Source organism: Perissodus microlepis, chromosome 8 (assembly GCF_051167445.1).
Source record: "Perissodus microlepis isolate ML-2025 ecotype Zambia chromosome 8, ASM5116744v1, whole genome shotgun sequence".
In the NCBI taxonomy this organism is placed as follows: domain Eukaryota; kingdom Metazoa; phylum Chordata; class Actinopteri; order Cichliformes; family Cichlidae; genus Perissodus; species Perissodus microlepis.
Window position 1 is genome coordinate 4,666,755 of NC_140468.1, and position 18,359 is coordinate 4,685,113.

At 40.3% G+C, this 18,359-nt stretch overlaps 1 protein-coding gene across 1 annotated transcript; it reads left to right on the top strand.

The window, feature by feature from the left end:
- The first annotated feature begins 12,558 nt into the window (after positions 1-12,558).
- Positions 12,559-18,278, top strand: LOC146381186 (S-adenosylmethionine synthase-like). Its single transcript, XM_084937102.1, has 9 exons — positions 12,559-12,779; positions 13,887-13,964; positions 14,466-14,588; positions 14,704-14,816; positions 14,920-15,063; positions 15,350-15,568; positions 15,780-15,962; positions 16,414-16,547; positions 16,645-18,278. The coding sequence occupies exons 1-9, from the start codon at positions 12,698-12,700 to the stop codon at positions 16,745-16,747; spliced, it is 1,179 nt and encodes a 392-aa protein (XP_084793228.1). The 5' UTR covers positions 12,559-12,697; the 3' UTR covers positions 16,748-18,278.
- Positions 18,279-18,359: the final 81 nt, after the last annotated feature.

Genomic DNA, 18,359 nt, shown 5'->3' on the forward strand with positions numbered 1-18,359 from the left:
TTTTCAGGAGGAAAAAAAAAACACACAGATGATGTTGAAGGCTCAAAAACTCCAAAAAACTTCATGTATCAAATATGGTACACTAGGCGTTGAAGGGATGTGGACAAAATGCTTAGCTGTCCACATACTTGTGGACATATGTTATGACATATGATACATGTTATATTAGTACTATACTATATTATTAGTATATTTGTCAAAATATCAAATGTATCGAGTCAGTCTGTAAAATTAAACATTATTATTTTCCACATTATCAACGGCAGCATACTTTTGTTCATATAAGTTCAAATGTGCGTGGATCATTGTTTTCTTTGTAAGCCTTTGTACAGTTTTCAGTATAACCTCCCTAAATACTTTGTTATTCTGTTAATCTGTTATTTTTACAATATATAGTTGTTTAAATTAGGATTTATGCATTTGTGTATTTTACGTGTATAAAAAGGTCTTTGATAATTTTATTAACATAGATCAGTTTTATGTGAATTGATTAGGTCCTTTAAGAAGCAGCAGGCTGATATAAGGACTGTGTGTCATGGGGACAGGTCAAATTGGAACTTGAACTTGTTTTAAATGGCTTAAAGTTAATTAAATTACCCTCTGCCAATCAGGCTCAGACAGTCAGTAGTCTTTACAGTCACTATATCTAGCTTGGTTGTAGATGTTTTGCCAATATTATATAAGGGAGTGAGCACATATACGCTAGTTAAGTCAAATATTTCTAAAAATCCTCCCCTTTCACTGCTTTTTATTTTGCTTACATATTTCAAAGTCAATTAAATTCTGAAAAATCAATAATTTGTAAATCAAGAAGTTGTAAAAATAAAAAATATATTTCAATCCAAATATAGTTACAATAAATTCTCATCTGATACTCTTTAAATAACCTTTCTCCATTCAATTTTAGCACTTTTTATGTCAGCCTCCTAATAAAAGATGAGATGCAGGAGTGGTAAGATCTTCAGTAACACATCAGTAACTGTGAACTTGTATTCAAGCTACACCACTCAGTCCAGAACAACGTGCTACTGGTATCTTACACAAAGCAAACAGGCTCCTGATAGCACTGCTGCACTTAACTCCATTATCATTCTCTGGATTTTCATTTTCATTGGAAGTTGCAGTAGAGCTTAAGCATGCATTTTGTAACTGGATATATCTGGATAACAACTGTGGTCAGAGTAAATTAAGTAAAAAAAACTTGACAGAATACCGCAGCAATAAGGACACATTTTCGGGTTTGAATATGTTACTGACTGTAACTATAATAAAGTTTTAATGAAGGTAGAAAGGTGGAATTTTACGAGTCTACAAAAGGAAAGTTATAAATTGCTTTATTTTGTTTTTATCCATTTGTGAGAGGGGCTTCCAGACTGGACAGTAGCTACAGTAACAGATGGATGCGGTGGGCTCACAAAGGTCGAGTGTTGGCAGCTGAGACCTGCCAGACTAAACAGTGCACCCTTGTGTCACTCCTCTTTCACTGCCCTCCCTGTGGCCCCTTGGTATCACACACTGAGTGCCAACTTTTACACTGAGTCGAAAAACCAGCAGTGGAATTATTGACGTTCGAATTCATGCTGGGGCCATGATGTGTTGGCAAGACAAGTGCTTTCTTTCTTTTTCCTCTCAGCCTCTCTGTTTTGCCTTTCTGGAATTGTGCCCAGTGCAACAGCTGGCACTGGCTGTGTGGGTTAAGATGATTTGGTTATTACCCTGTGGTAGGAGTTCTCTGTGAGCCAGGTGCTGCCACAAGACCCTTCCCTACCGTTTAAAGCCTCATGTGGGCACCGGCCTGAAGGAGCTGCTTCACAGGCTCAGGGACTTTCCCTTTTCTTTCCAAGCATTCCAAATAAATACAGTTCAAATAAAGAAATGGTGTAAGACAAATATTTGAAGTTACAGGTTTTTATCTCAGATAAAAGATGATTTTAATATTAAGCTATAACTTTTACTGATTGGCCGTATAATCATTCTTTCCATACTTTAAAAAACATGATGCTAACTTCAGGCATCCAGATTAATCAGGTATTCCGACTAAAGCTTATAACTTTCTCCGTTACTCTGGGAAAAAAAGTAAGATTTCTCCTTTTGCATCAACTTACTAGCAACAATCATCAGTAAGCTAGCAGCTCTTAATAACTAGCATCCCTGGAGTATTTACAAGCGTTCCTATGAAAGGGATTCATTATCCTCAGCTGGGAACTAGCATTAATTAGTTAATATGTTAACAAGTTAATATAATAGTTTCTAGCATTAGCATTAACTAGCATACCCAGCCTACAAACTTGCCTTCCTAGGCTAGCAACTAGCATTCCCAAGATAGCTACTATTAACAACCAACCTACACTACTGACTAGAATTTCTAGGCCAGCAACTAGCATGTTTAAGCTAGTAATTATTATTACCTCGCATCCTTATAATACTGACTAGCATTCCTAGAATGATAAATAGGATCCCTAAGTTGGTGACTATTATTAACTAGCATCCCTGCACTAGTAACTAGCATTGCTAGGTTACTACCTAGCATCACTAAGTTATCACCCCTTAAGCTCCCAATTAACACTCCTTGGCAAATGAGTGACAATATTAAACTAAAAGCTAGCATTAATTAATAGAACCAGGCCTATATTTCTAAGCGAGTATCTCTAAGCTAGAAACTAGCAGAACTAAGTTAAGCTGCCCATAGGGTTTTCAACTTTTTAACTTTAAAATAAGGGGCACTCTGGTGTACCAGAAGCGCAGTGCACAGCCAGCTGGGCATAGTGTAAAAAGAAAAAAAATATTAAAATAAAATACTGTAAATAGGGACTTCAATCACCCAGTTTATTATGCTACACAGACAAAACATCACCTTATTTTTACAAATCACGTATTACTCTTCACATCTAATGTGCATAATGGGCCATCACTGAATGTTGTGACTGGACAGAAACAATCATCTGATACAACTGCAGTCAAATCAGATTTAAGTGGCATTACAGGTAATGGTCAATATATAGCCTACAGGACATCTGAGGTAGAATAAGAGACGAACCATTTTTGCTCATTATACAGGATGTCCCAGCTAAAACGGGCAGTTGGCAACCCTACCTACACAACAATGGTCAAAGAGAAGTACAAGTTCTCTTTAATTAAGAAATATTTCCATAATAAATTAAGATAATTCCAAGAAACCTTGGAATTATATTTTCTGTATTTTCTATACATAAAATACACAATTTCCAATTTTTTTCTTCCAAAACACTTTGATTTACATCAATTTCACAAGCTGCATATCCTCCAATAATAATGTATAGATTTTTGGCAGCATGCAAAGCTTAAAAAGGAAGTAAAAGCACATTTTTACACATCTATTCTGTAGATAAAAGTAATGTGGAAAGATACTATAAATTTGATTCTTGCATATTACGCTAATTTCTTTATGTTTCAGTTCTGGGACTCCACAGTAGCTTTGCATGACCTTTTGTATATTTATCTTATACAATCCATTTTTGTAGTCTTTTAGCTCATCATCCTTCTTAAACAAGACCTTTCAGCTCTTGTCTCTTTAAGACCCCCCACCTTAAAAGTCATCTGTTTTATGATTAGCAAACTTCTGGAAGCTTACTGAGGGGCAGCACTGAGTGTTTTTGAACTGTACTGATCATTCAGAAAAGTAAATATTAGACCACTGTGAAGCCTGAACATTTGCTCCACATATGTTCATTTTAATATATGTAACAAAAAATAAGAAAAAAAGTAACATCCATATGACGAGTAGAACTGAAAACAGAAAGAATGTTTGTTTGTTTTTTCCAGATAGCAATTAAATTTTAAAATAAAATAAAGACAATGATTAAGAAACATAACACTGCGCTTGGTGCTTTGCCTAAATATGAAAAATGACATATGTGGTCCTTAAATCAACTATAGCTGCAGCCACTATTTTCCAGCCACTGTCCTCACTTTCTATACATGAAGTGAACACATGTTATTCACCACATTATTTGTAACTGACTGGCGTATTTACTGGCCTGTTTTGGCATCACAATTGAATTTTGAGTTCCTCCATATTTGTTTATGTTTAGACTCTTGCAGGAAAACATTTTGTACCTTAGGTAATCACGTCTTTGACCATGGCAGTCACAGCAGACGCCAACAGAGGCTGTGGTCTGCTTTTCAAAGCAGAGGAAAAATAATGGAACGACATTAGATTGCTGAAATATTTCAGCGCTGACTGTGTCAGTGCATTTAGACCAGAGTTTACCCTTCAAAGAGTGTTTGGGTTGTCCTCAGGACTGTCTGGAAAAATCTTAAATCCATGAAGACCATCTGCCTCCATCACTCTGAGGGAAAAAGGTTGTGTAACGGGTTTACCCAAATCAGACCCACAAGCTGTGATAATTCCTTTAGATTACTTTCCAGTAACTTACATTACCCATTCAGTCAGCCACGTAATCCACTACAACTAACTAGAAGGTGTTATAGCTGCATGGAGAGAAATGTGTCTCAATACTCAAAAGTGTTTCAAATGCATACAATATGATCCAAAAGCGTAAACTAAGATTTAGAAACGTGTACATTTACTTGTGCGTCATTTTTGAGGACTCACAAATGCATGGTCCAATCCACACAAACACAAAGCAGTCTGACCACATGTAAAACTATTTAACAAATAGGTATATCCAAACCCAAAAAACCAGTGTGAATAGCATTTGTGAATCCTCAAAAATTACATACAAATCACAGCACACATTTCTAAATCTTAGTTTATGCATTCATAACAGTTTGGAGGCAAATTTCTCTACATATAGCTGCCTTCACAAGTCACCCTTTATCTTTGAAGACTTCAGGTCATCCAGATTAATCAGGTATTCCGACAGAGATGATGGTGATGTCACTCCCGAGTTGACTGCGTCCCTGTACTATAGTTGGAAAAGCAAGAAAAAAAACTTCTAGCATCCATAATAGTCATCCATCACTAACAGTATGAAATTCCAACTTGGATGTAACACCTATGAGTCAGAATCTATATGTACTCACATATAGATTCTGATCTATTTAATTTTGTTTTAGCTGTCAAACTGTACTAAAATTGTAGATCTTCATTTTTTTAAGTTTAATTCCTTCTTCATTAAGCTGGCTGAAGAAGGAGTCCTATTGGGCTTGGTTAGCCTGCATGACTCCAGAAGCAGCTGATAGGTACTGTCAGGTCAAGCGGAACGTGGCTTCAGTTATGGGAGGGGTTCGGTGAGGTAATGGAAAAAGACTTTCAGACCGCCTCAAAGCGATTCTGGTAAACGATTCAGGAGGGGAAAGCGGTGCTCTACTCGCACTGACTTCAACTGAGGATATAGTCAAGTGGTGGTAGGAATACTTCAAGGACTTCCTTAATCCCACTGACACGTTTTCTAGTGGAGTAAGCAGAGTCTGGGGATGAGGCTGACAACTCGCCCATCATTGGAGGCGAGCTCACTAAGGCAGTTAAACAACTCCTTGGTAGCAGAGCCTCTAGGTTGGATGAGGTTTGTTCCGAGTTTGTGAAGGCTCTGAGTCACCGTCTGCTCTGGCAGGCCATGTGGAGTGGAGAGTTATGGACCCAAATGCAGATAAATCAAACACACAAACACATCAAACACACACACACATATATACATATATATACATATATATATATATATATATATATATATATATATATATATATATATATATATATATATATATATATATATATATATATATATATACATATATACATATATATACATATATACATATATATACATATATACATATATACATATATACATATATATATATATATATATAGACCCCCTATGCTAAGCAAGCCTACCGCAGACATGAGCGAGACAGATAAATATGAAGGCATGCCGGCTCGGACGTCGCCCGGATCAACAAGGTCCGCGTCAGGTGTTGAGGAACCAGGGCACCCTGACGAGAAGTGGGCTACTGGAACAAGAAGGCATCGGTGGGCAAGAGACGAAAACAGGGCGTTGTTGGAATGCTACTACGCAAGTAACCCTGGCGGAAGGAGTTACATGAATAGGATGAGGGACCTATGGATTCTTCGATACCCAACATCCACAATGACGGCGAAACAACTAGTAGCTCAGTGTTCCAACATTCGAAAGAAGGGACTGCTCTCACAGCTAGAGACTGACGAGGTACAACATAAATGCTACGGCAAGGGGGAGCCAGGACGCCAGGTCAGGGGGGAGATATCATCACCCCCACCCGAGATTGGGTACCAAGCCCCAAGTGCGATAGGAGAAGGATCGTTGAGTGCGAGAGGAACTGACCTGAAAGATAGGATCATGGCCAAGCTTGAAACCTGGACCCCCCGTAGCCTCTACCAAGATTACGTGAAGTACCCTCAGAAGGTCTGCTAGATTATGTTAATGCAGCACTACGGACGATACCTACAGCCACGATTACCGACACTAACAAGCTGATCTACAATAGGGCAGCAGTGATCAGTGAGATGCTTGGCTACAAGCCTCCTTCTCCATGGAGAAGGAGGCTAGAGGCTAAGATCAAGGTAGCACGGAGCGCGAGTATGTCTGCAGTCTGGAGGTATTATAAAGTTGATGATAACAACATTGACATAGCAAACTGTGAGATATGTAAACTTGGAAAAGCGACCCACTTCAGCACTGGGAAGAACATGCTAACCAGTTTCCCTCTATGGCTGCTGTTGCAACCCAGTATCTCAGTGCCCCCTGTAGCTGTGTGGACAGTGAGAGACTTTAGTGCCGTTGCAAACGTCCTTGATGAGAACAGAAACAGGCTCAAACCTGACAAGGTAGAGATGTTAGTTTTCATTAAGAGAAAACATACATTTCCTTCTGTGAAACTTACTGCTATGATGACAGTAAGAGTTAGGAGTGCAGTTTGTAAAACCACATTACTAGCTTTGCAAACACTGTGGCACTTTTGTTTTTTTACTTGTTTACATGCCTGCCGGATATTTTAAGTTGAGGTGCTATTTGTTGTTATATTAGTCTTTTTTTATATTTACTGTTGCACTAAAGTCCATAAGTGAAGAATTTATGTTATTTATTACTTGATTGTTCAAGCTACCTCACAAAAGTGCTTTGTTTGTTAACAGAGTTGTTGAACATTAAAATAAAGTGAATTAAATAAAAAAAAAGAGGAACATCCAGGATCTGTTTCTTCGTTCTGCTTTATTCTTTTTTTATGTATTATTGAAGTATCGGATCGGGACTCGGTATCGGTAGGTACTCAAAATCAAATGACTCGGACTCGAGGGCAAAAAAACACGATCAGCACATCCCTAATTGACACCTTGCTCGGACACTGAGTGGCAAATAGCAAAGATTGCAGATGAGTGCATTTAATGTTTTTGTCTTGTGTAGCCATTCTAAAGCTAAACAAAGGACAGGCTTTGTGTATAACCTGTGGTATGTAGCATACACATGTAATATAATAGAATTTTACACATCAGCTGAAACAAAACCTTCTTGGATGGTCTCGTCGATTAAACATAAATCCATTTCATTTGTTAGATAATTGCACTAAAATGCTGTAAAGAGCAAAAAACGCACAAACATTGTCAAGTGAACCAGTTCACAGACTTCAGAAGGCACTCACAGCAATTGTCACGATTGAACTTGAGTTAATGCAGTAAAATGAGACACTCCGAGACCTGATGGTAGAGAGATGAAGCAGAGCATGACCTTCAATGCAGACTGCAGAGTTCACAAGTTGCTTAGCGGTCACATTAGGATCAACTTTTGAGATAAGGATGGTGAGCTACGTTGTCCTCCCATCATGGTGAATTGTATGTGTGGATTACACAAATTTATGTTTTATAAGACATTAAACCTGCAGTGTTCCGGTCAGAAACAGCACTGGACCATTTTTGTGTTTGGGCGTTTCGTCCAAGTGAAGCAATGAAAACTCACAACTGCATTTCTTAGTATGACAGGACAGGATGATCACACTGACGTGTTTAAGACAGGAAATTCACACACTTTAACTTTCAAAGAAATTGTGATGCATTAGTACAAATAATTATTATAATTATTATAATTATAACAAATTAAATCAATTTCAGTGAAAGGTTTATGTGATATAAGCAGACAGGCGATGCAGGATGAATTATTCAGATTTCACATACAATTTTACTAATTCCCTGATTAATACATTTCTTTAGATTTGTCCAATTTTTTGGTTAAATTGATTCATGAATAATTAATTGATCACTGATCAATTAATTATTGATCAGTGTAGCAATACAGGTTGCTACTATGCACCTGTATGTATAACTCAGGTTCATAGTAGCAACACTTTTTAACCCAGCACAAGCTCTCTAAGAAGACAAGGAAAAACTCCTCAAAAACTTGAGAAGAAACCTCGGGAAAGGCAATTCAAAGAGAGATCCCCTTTCCACGGATTGCTGGGGGTGGGTGGGGTATTTTCCATTTATGGACAGAAACCATGTATGGAAAAGACAATACATGGAAGTTCCACTGCGATCTCGTGGTTTTTGTGGGGTGCCTCTACAGGGGTAGGCCTGTAAAAATGACATAATTGTTAAAAACGTACACAGATATGTGACATGGCTTCAGAATTTGACCAAATACTTCTCTATTAGAGCTTATGCTCTGTAACCCTGTTGTGCTTGGAGTCGATAAGTCATTTGAACCAGGGATGATTTCGAAGTTCCTCTAGGGTGAGGCGGTCTTCATTTTTGGCTGCCAGGCAACCTAACAGAAAACTCTCGCAGTCTGTTTGGAAATATAATAGAGGGTGGGGTTCACGTTTATCATACAAAAATCGATATGTGCATTACCGATACAGATAACACATAAAACAGAATTTTCTGTTTTGTAACGCAAATCATGACAGGTTAAAGAATTAACATCAGGCTTACTTTCTGAAATATCGGTACGCTTCGAAGACATCTTCTTGGCAGAGGTGATGTTGTGTAACAGCCTATCCATCACACTGCCCAGCTGCAAAACTGTGATGTAATTGGCTTTGGTGGCGTTAAACAGCAAGTTTAGAGCCGGTGATTTTCTCCCTAAAATCCAGAGAGAAATCATTAATGGTAAGAAATTAATGTGGACACAAGGCGTGTGGGCAGGCAAGTACATGTAAACAATGAGGCTGATGACCTACCATTTCTTCGAGTGACTGCTTCTGGTGTAAAAATGACTCCACACACCACCGGGCAGAACATGTTCCCTCTAAGCCTGAAGGGAAAAAGAAGGAACACACGCATGTAAAGGAAGCACTTAAAACATGCAGTTATCCTAACTGGGCGTATATAAAGTCAGCAAAGATGCACAGAAATAAGATCAGACACCAGCAAGGGAGAATAAGAAGGACAGACGCAACAACATTGTCATCCCCTATGTAGCCGGTGTATCAGAAAAACTCAGGAGAGTTTTCTCCAAGCACGACATCCTGGTGCATTTCAGACCCAGCAACACGCTCAGACAAAACCTGGTTAACCCGAAAGACAAAACTCCTAAACACAAACTTAACAATGTGGTGTATGCTGTGCAGTGCAGCGAGGAATGCCCAGACCTCTACATTGGAGAGACCAAACAGCCACTTCAAAAGCGCATGGCACAACATAGAAGAGCCACCTCCACGGGACAAGACTCAGCAGTCCATCTGCATCTAAAGGACAAAGGACACTCTTTTGAGGATGCCAGTGTTCACATTTTGGACAGAGAGGACAGATGGTTTGAAAGAGGAGTGAAAGAAGCCATTTATGTCCACTGTGAGCGACCATCTTTGAACAGAGGTGGTGGCTTATGACACCAACTGTCTGCCATCTATAATCCAGTCCTGTCACTACCCGATCTGTACCGGAAACCCGATGGGTACCCCGCATGCGCGAAAGGTGTCTACTTCCGGTCGAAGCGTTTTACTATAGAGCAGATAAGTTAATAAGTTAAGATGTTAAGAATAACAAGTATCTCTTAAAATGTTTCCAATAATGAAACATTTCAATATAATATAGACAAAAAATAAAAATAAAAAGATAGTTACGGATCAGGACTCCCCGATCCTTACTGCGCATGTGAAAAGTCTCACCATACAAATCAGGTCTACCCGATCCTTGCCATCTCCAGAGGAATCTTGGTCATTTCACCATTAACCCTAGAACACTATCGCTAAAAGTAGTAACACCATCACTAACACCAGGTGATTTTATACCCAACAAAAAGTACTTCTCATCAAAATATGACAACACATGACAAATTAGAGTGGTCTTCTTTTTTTCCTCAACTGTGCCATGTCTAACAAAATGATGAGAATAAAAGAAAGAAAGAAAAATCTGTGTTGCTCTGGATTCTTCTGCAGAGCTGCAGTTTAAAAACTTTAAGCTTTGTTTAAAGTGTTTAAAAAACATTTTCTCCATAGCTTTCATCACTGGTAGATCTGACAGTCTGAGGCTGGAGCGAAACAAACCTGCAATATTACAAAATCTGTTTTGATCAAGCTCACGAGCAGGATGAAGATTTGGGGAAGGAGGTACGGCTGCATGCAGGTTTACTGTAGCGGCTCAGTTCCATCAAAGGGTTTCCACTAATTTAAATATATTTAGCCAGCAGGGAGAAGCAGACTTACTTCTTTGTGCCTGCGTGTGATAAATCTTTCATGCCTTGCTCCAGAAAAACTACTTTGATACTCTGAGGTTGATGTGGACTGTTGGATATGGAGCATCTCTTACTGCTCTCCTCATTGCTGTTGTGGTTTTCTGCTGTTTCAGGTTGGTTTTGACACCAGGAATCTTTTCATTAAAGGCTGAAAACAACCACATTGAAATGTCAGAATAAAACATTAAATATGCTTGTGAGAGTTTCCATGTTAGTGTAATTGTAATATATATATATATATATAGTTTATTTCTGCTGTAAGTTTGGAGTTTTAAACAGAGCTGTATGAGAATTGACTCACTTTTGGAGGCAGCCTCAAGTGGCCACTAGAGGAACTGCAGGGTTTTTTTGCATTTGCGTTAGCTTTTAAAAACAAAATAAAAACACGGAAGCTAATGCTTGTCGATAATGCTTTGGTTACCCTCTCATGTTGTTTGGATGAGCAGAGGTTCATAGCAAAGGCTGCAACCCACATCCTGCTCATTATGGACAAAAATAGTCTGAGCATGCTCAAAATGTGCCCTTATAGCGGTGCTCTTCTCAAAACAATAACGTTCTAGCTGTCTATAAAATACTTCCTGGGTTACACTGTCTCCCAGGTGTTTCAGTTGCAGTACAAAGCAGCAGTGACCTGCTTCACTTCTTCACTTCTGTTTTCTAACTTTTCCTGGTTGCTGGTGAGGGGCCTGTATCTGCACACTGTGCTGCTCTTCAACTTCATTCAAACCAGGAAGCTGCTGTGGATGTTGGCTGGGGTCATTTTGGTCATTTTAAATAATTTCTTTGTCAGACACAAGATTAAAGAGTAAACAACCACAAATATTATTAATCATACTATGATCAGCATTAAAGCATTAAAGTGCTGATTATGTTCAAGCTTAAAATTAAGTTCCTGAATCTCGTGACCAAAATCACGAGTGTTCAGATGATCTTTCTTTTGTTTTATGGTCCACAGATAAACTTTGTGATCTTCCTGAACATCAGCAGCATCAGTTTTCAGAAGATGAAGAGCACCCACGCGAACCAAAGTGAGATATGTGTGTACATGTTACATGGGGTTATTGATTATCTTAACATCTGTTTTGTAGCCCCCCCATGAGTGTTTTATATCCGTCTCCTGCTGATCTGCTGCCCTCTGTAGGAGACTCATCCGCTCTACTCTCCTCCTTATCCCTGTTTGGCTTCACCATATTGTGTTCAGCACGTCACCGTGGGTCCTTGACTCTACCTGGAGTTAGTTTTAAGCTCCTTCCAGGTAACGACCCAAAAAGTCCTAAAATATGTTGTCAGCTATTTACATTTTTCATGTTGTCTCAGGGTTTTACTGCAGTGTTGTACTGATTTCTAAATCGAGAGGTAACTTTGTTTTTTGCAAAAATGCATCTTCACAACAACAAGATTTGTCAAATGATCAGCAATAAAAAAACATGACACTCTATTGATTGCATAAACACAAAGAAAGACTAATGAGTATCGTGTGTTTTATAGCAACTTTGTGTATTTTTATTCTTGGGGGGCTAGCAGTCTAGTTCATTCATATTTTCATTCTTTTCCTCATCTCTGTTTGTCTGAACTCGGAGTCGGCGAAGTGAAAAAGTCTCATTAGCAACAGCTTCATGTGTACACAGGCACGGACACCCCATCAGAGACCTCAGGGGCCCCCAGGTACAAAGAAACAAAGGGCAGGCATGAATGAATAGGTGGAGGAGCCACACAGTAACCCTCTGATGAAATGAATTCCTCCTCTGCTCTCTGAGCCCGAGTTTGATGAGTGTGATAAAGTGGGACCATTCAGCACAGGGAGGGTTTAAAAAGGGTCTCCATGTTGAAAAAAGCATTCCCACCCTCCCCGTCTTCCTGTCTGAATGGCCTAACCCACATGGTTCACAGAGTGCCCTCCCCCCATGTGTATGTTGTCTTTTCCTAATATAGCGCAGAGTTATCCGGCTGCACGGCCGTAGGACTCTGGTGTTGGATGGCACCCGGCCTGTGCGTGTTTCTGGAACAGCTTTCATCAGAAAGACTTCACTCCTTCGGTCTGCACAGCCCTCAGAATGAATGGCACAGTGAATGTGAGCGATGAGCGTACTCATGACTTCATGTTTACGTCCGAATCTGTGGGAGAGGGACATCCTGGTGAGTAGAGGAGTGCTGCTCATCATGTGAGAAACTGCTTTGAGCGCTTCAGTGATCATTGATGGTTTTGAGGAATGTGCAGAAGCCTGATCGGTGCTGCATAAAGTCTACTTTCGTGGAGCCACATGGTGCTGATTTGCAGAGGATGAATCCTGGACTGAGAAAACTTCCACTTTAGTTCCAATATAAGCAGAAATTGTGTTTTAAGCTGAACATCTGATGAGTCACTTTTTTGTCATGAATAATTTTTACATCTGCAGCTGCTGCTGGAGCCATTTTTGTGGTGCAGACATGTGACGTATGTTCTGTTAGGAAAAATGTGTCTTCAGCATAATATAAATGATGTCATTTATAAAGTAAATAGTGCAGCTTTGCATTTTTTCTTTAATTTTCTAACAAGTGCATGTTTAATGCACTGCAGATGTTTAGCTTAATCCCACCAGGAAGTGGTTGAAGAACAGATTTGACCTCATCACACTTTGCATTGTTACAATTCTGCAGAACGCAACATGTGAGCATCACGTAAAATAATCAGGATAACAGCTGGATTTTTAAAATTTTGGTTGATGTGTAAAAATGGTGCTGGTTCACAGATAATCCCTTATATCAGGTGAGTTTTGGAGACATGTGCAGTGAAAGTGTTAGCAAATATAATTCATTTAAAATTACACATAAACAAAGCAAACCAAAATTTACAGATGGGGAAAATCCATGTTTGTAATTTAAAAACAAACAAACAAACATGAAAGTTTCACCAATAATAAGCCGATAATATAATATTTCTACATTTTTAAGGGTGATGTAAAAATGTTCATCATAAAGCAGGAGAGTAAATTGAAGTTATAGAAGCTTCAGTGCCGTAGTGCTGATACAGTTTGGGAGTGCTTTGATGATGGAGTTAGAGTGTACCGTGTCACACTGGTGTGCATTCACCAAATCGAGGCTATTCATAGTCGTGTAACTGCCAGAGGGAACGGGGTGATATTTTTGGGCTCTGCCCAGATCAGGAATCTGGCATGTGCAGTAAAACGATCGCACGACAGACCGAACCAGCACACATGCAGATATTTATGCCTTCTAGACTTCTCCTTATTCAATTTTTTCCAGATAAGATATGTGACCAGATCAGTGATGCTGTGCTGGACGCTCACCTGAGGCAAGACCCTGATGCTAAGGTGGCTTGTGGTGAGTTTGAGTTTTTGTCCACCAGAGGGAAGCAACACACAAGGAAGAGGGACATTTAAGATGGATGCAAATGGTAATAGTGTCCATGACATTGGTTAAGTGAGACATTAAAAAAGGAGGGTGGGTTGCAAACAGGCTTGCATTTTCTTTTGACTGTAGTGAAAAAAAATCGCCCATCAGAATATCTCATGTAATAAATGCAGGTGTGATAAGATAAAGCTTCCCACGCCTCAGCATCTTTTGTTTGTATTTCTTTAAATTCTATGTCTATTTTTAGTTTATGGAATAAAAAAGACGATATCGCTGGTTCTGCTGCAGGAAAACTCAGTGAAATATTCATTAACAGCAGTGATCCTGACAAAAGAACATCACTTCCCAAGCAATTCAGTTCACTTTAATCCAGGACACTAGCAGTATTACATCAATAGTCAGGAAGGACATTCACATCTGATGGCATGAATACACATATGCAGTGTGATGTCCTGTGTGTGGATGAAACAGAGACGGTGTGTAAGACCGGCATGGTGCTGCTCTGTGGGGAGATCACGTCTCGAGCCAACGTGGACTACCAGAGAGTGGTGAGAGAAGTCATCCAGCATATTGGTTACGATGACTCGCAGAAAGGTGAGTGAAGTTTTTAACGTTTTGGCTGTAACTTCATCTACACTGGGATTCCAGGGAGGAGAAATGCTTTCAAACGAAAACCTTCCTTTTCTTCTTTTTCCTCTGTTTTTCCAAGGATTTGACTATAAGACCTGTAACGTGCTGGTAGCCCTGGAGCAGCAGTCACCTGACATCGCTCAGGGAGTTCATATCGATCGCATGGAGAGCGAAATCGGAGCTGGAGACCAGGTCATCTGAGCGCTTACATTTCAATTCTGGACTGAAACACCAGTTTTTTCTTCTTCACAATATAAAGTGCTGCTCTTTGACTGTACTCGTGCTTCGTGGACAGGGTCTGATGTTTGGATACGCCACAGATGAGACAGAGGAGTGCATGCCCCTGACCATAGTCCTCGCCCACAAACTCAACGCTAAGATGGCCGAGCTGAGACGAAATGGGACGGTCCCCTGGCTCCGCCCAGACTCAAAGACACAGGTGAGGTCAGAGTAGAAAAGAGGCAGCCAGGGTGGCATACTTAATGGCATGTTTGTTGTGGAGAAGAAAGCTGAACATGCTTCCATGAATCCCCACGAATGAGGTCCAGCAGCCTTCATTCAACTCTTCATGTCAGGTTTGTTGGGCTCTGCTTTAACAGTGTTATTTGTGAAGTAGATTCAGTAGAAGTAGCTCCCTGCACGTTAAATCAAAGTAAAAGGACTAAAAGTTGAAATGCATATTGTTTTGCTACAATAACATTAACATAATGTTCACCTTTCCGTAGGTAACAGTTCATTACGCCCAGGAAAATGGCGCTGTGATCCCCAAAAGAGTGCACACTGTGGTGATCTCCGTGCAGCACGATGATAACGTGTGTGTGGAGGAGCAGAAGAAGGTGCTGAAGGAAAACGTCATCAAAGCCGTGGTGCCTTCACGCTACCTGGACGAGGACACCATCTATCACCTGCAGCCCAGCGGACGCTTTGTGATTGGAGGGCCGCAGGTAAAGAGCCGAGAACATTCGAAGTCCCCGAATACTGTTTACGTTGATGTCACGCTGCATGAGGATGCTGGCAGTGGCTTTTAGTGCACAGCTCAAGTATGATGGGGTTCAAATCTAATTTCATAGTTTCAAAGTGTAAAAACAAATAATGTAGTGAAGCTCTTGCTTGCTTGTGTGCTGTGTGGATATAAATCTTTGTGATTTCTCTCAGGGTGATGCAGGAGTGACGGGGAGGAAAGTCATCGTGGACACGTACGGTGGTTGGGGGGCCCACGGGGGCGGAGCTTTCTCTGGAAAGGACTACACCAAGGTGGACCGCTCGGCCGCCTACGCTGCACGCTGGGTGGCAAAATCTCTGGTGAAGGCCCAGCTGTGCAGGCGGGTACTGGTGCAGGTGAGACCTCGTTCCAGTTTAATCTTTTCCAAAAGGTTTCTGAGATGTGTGCAGGATGAAAAGGCTCAGAAGTCTGTTTTTCTGAGTCATTTTATGTAAATCATTCTTTTGGATTTTTGTGGGACTCAGTTTTCTACATATTTAAGGTGGAAGCTGTTATGCTTTTCCTTACTTTGCGGTTCAAACCTTCTGCTTGTGAGGGGAAACAATCAAAAGGCTTAAATAGAGAGGGATGGTGGTGCACCAAGGTCCAATCAAAAGTAAATTAGAATGGTTTTAAAGTGTGAATCAAGGAGTTAGTTTCTCCTTTTTTTGGACTTTATAAATAAATAAATAAATAATAATAATTGTGGAAAACCCAGCAGTACGTGGCACTATCACCAGTGGTATCACCATCATCACAGTGGTGATGAAGCAACATGTTCAATAATCACATGCTGTGTTTTTCCAGGTGGCGTATGCGATTGGAGTGGCCCACCCGCTCTCCATCTCCCTGTTCACCTACGGCTCCTCTCCAAAGAGCGAGAAGGAGCTTCTGCAGATCGTCAATAAAAACTTTGACCTCAGACCTGGAGTCATAGTCAGGTCAGGGTTGCACCCACACCACCGCCTCTGTGTTTGATTATCTCTGTCCAAATCTGTTAGACTGTACTGAATCTATGTCGACTGCTTGCTGCTGCAGAGACCTGGACCTAAAGAGACCAATCTACCAGAAGACGGCATGCTATGGACACTTTGGCAGGAAGGAGTTTCCCTGGGAGGTCCCGAAGAACCTCAACTTCTAGTGTGTGTGTGTGTGTGTGTGTGTGTGTGGTGGAGTCCATATGGCCTTTGTTCATTGATCTGAGTCTGAGGTGTGGGTGGGTCAGAGGTGTTCCAGCTGTAGGTGACAAAGTCCCTAAATGACAACTCTGAAACATGAGAGATATTTACACTTTAAATCTAAACTGTTAAAGAAAAAAAATAAACTGAGTGGATGACCAAATTTTACAGGAGAAAAACCGTGCATGGGTCATGTCTTAAGAGTTTCAGTGAGTTTTTAAAGAGCCTGTGGGGATTCTGCACGTGTTTGAGGTTTTCTCGGTTGCGTTGGCTCTGATCTCAAACGACAATAACTTAATGTTCCAGGAAAATCCTTCAGAAATTGATACATGCGCTCGTTTATGACTATTTCAGTGACAAACTCTGACAGTCAGCTAAACCTCTTTGAATAATTTTTATCACAAGCGTCTCAGTTTTGCCTGGATAAAAATGAACTTCCATCACCCAGTTAAGGGTCACTGGGGGGCTGGAGCCTTTTCCAGCTACTATAGGGCGAGAAGCACAGACAACACATTGCACTCACATTCACATCTATAGACAATTTAGAGTCACCACGTAACCCAACTCTACTACCTGCATGTCTTTGGACTGTGGGAGAACGCCGGAGTACGCAGAGAGAACCCACGCAGACAGGGAGAACGTGAAACAGCCAGATGGTGGATTTAACTCAAGACGTTCGGGCTGTGGGGCCACTGTGCTCCCCTGTAAAGGAATTTATTTAACATGAACAACAACACACGTCTACCAAAGACGGATGACGTCAGAGGACATGGAAGTAGACAGTCTGAACTCCATCAGCTGATGACACCCTCACATCAGCTAATTTTTGTTTTTAAAAGTCAACTTTCCAAGTCAAAATGACTCCGAAGCGTCTTTAAACCATACATAAAAACAATTTTTTTAATCAACTTGCTATCAGGGGTGGGAAGGTGTACTAGTATCCGCTGCCCTTGGCACTTCCCAAGGTTTAGCCTACATGGTTTGGATGTGGCATCCAGCTCCTGTTACATTGCATGGAAAACACCAAAATGATTTTGATGAGAGTTTGAGGTTAAAAGAACAGAAGCTGGATAATCTTAGAACTTTTCTGCAGGTGTATAAACTTTTCTTCAGGCTTCATGCAGTTTAGTACGATAACGTGAGCTTTTTAATGAGATGCAGACGACCAAAGATGAAATCCAAATGTCCCAGAGAGGCTTCATATGTTAGCATTTAGTAAAGTTTAAAATTAAGATTTTTCTTCCTGCATGCTTACCAGAATATATATTTTTTACTATCAGTGTAGAATTTTTTTGTTCGTTTGTTTTTGTGTGATACAGATGGGTACAAATTAGGGAAAAGAAACAAAACACTAAGTTGCTTTGGCCACCGTGTGGCGCCAAAGGAGCTCCGATGCGCGTTGGTTTTGCCTCAGAACTCTGCAGGAGGGATGGAACAGTTCTTCTAAATGCCAGTCATCATTTAGCTTTCCTCTAAACAGACCTCGAGGATCTTTACAGTTTAAAGCTCAATAAACCTGAGTCAGTGGATTCCTGTATATCTAAAGCTAACCACAACCCGTTATGTGTGCACACA

Excerpts from the sequence above, each read along its gene's own strand:
- LOC146381186 (XM_084937102.1), top strand. The coding sequence starts at position 12,698 with ATGAATGGCACAGTGAATGTGAGCGATGAGCGTACTCATGACTTCATG. Across the intron at positions 13,965-14,465 it reads TGATGCTAAGGTGGCTTGTG|AGACGGTGTGTAAGACCGGC; the intron begins GTGAGTTTGAGT and ends TGGATGAAACAG. Across the intron at positions 15,064-15,349 it reads GCCCAGACTCAAAGACACAG|GTAACAGTTCATTACGCCCA; the intron begins GTGAGGTCAGAG and ends ACCTTTCCGTAG.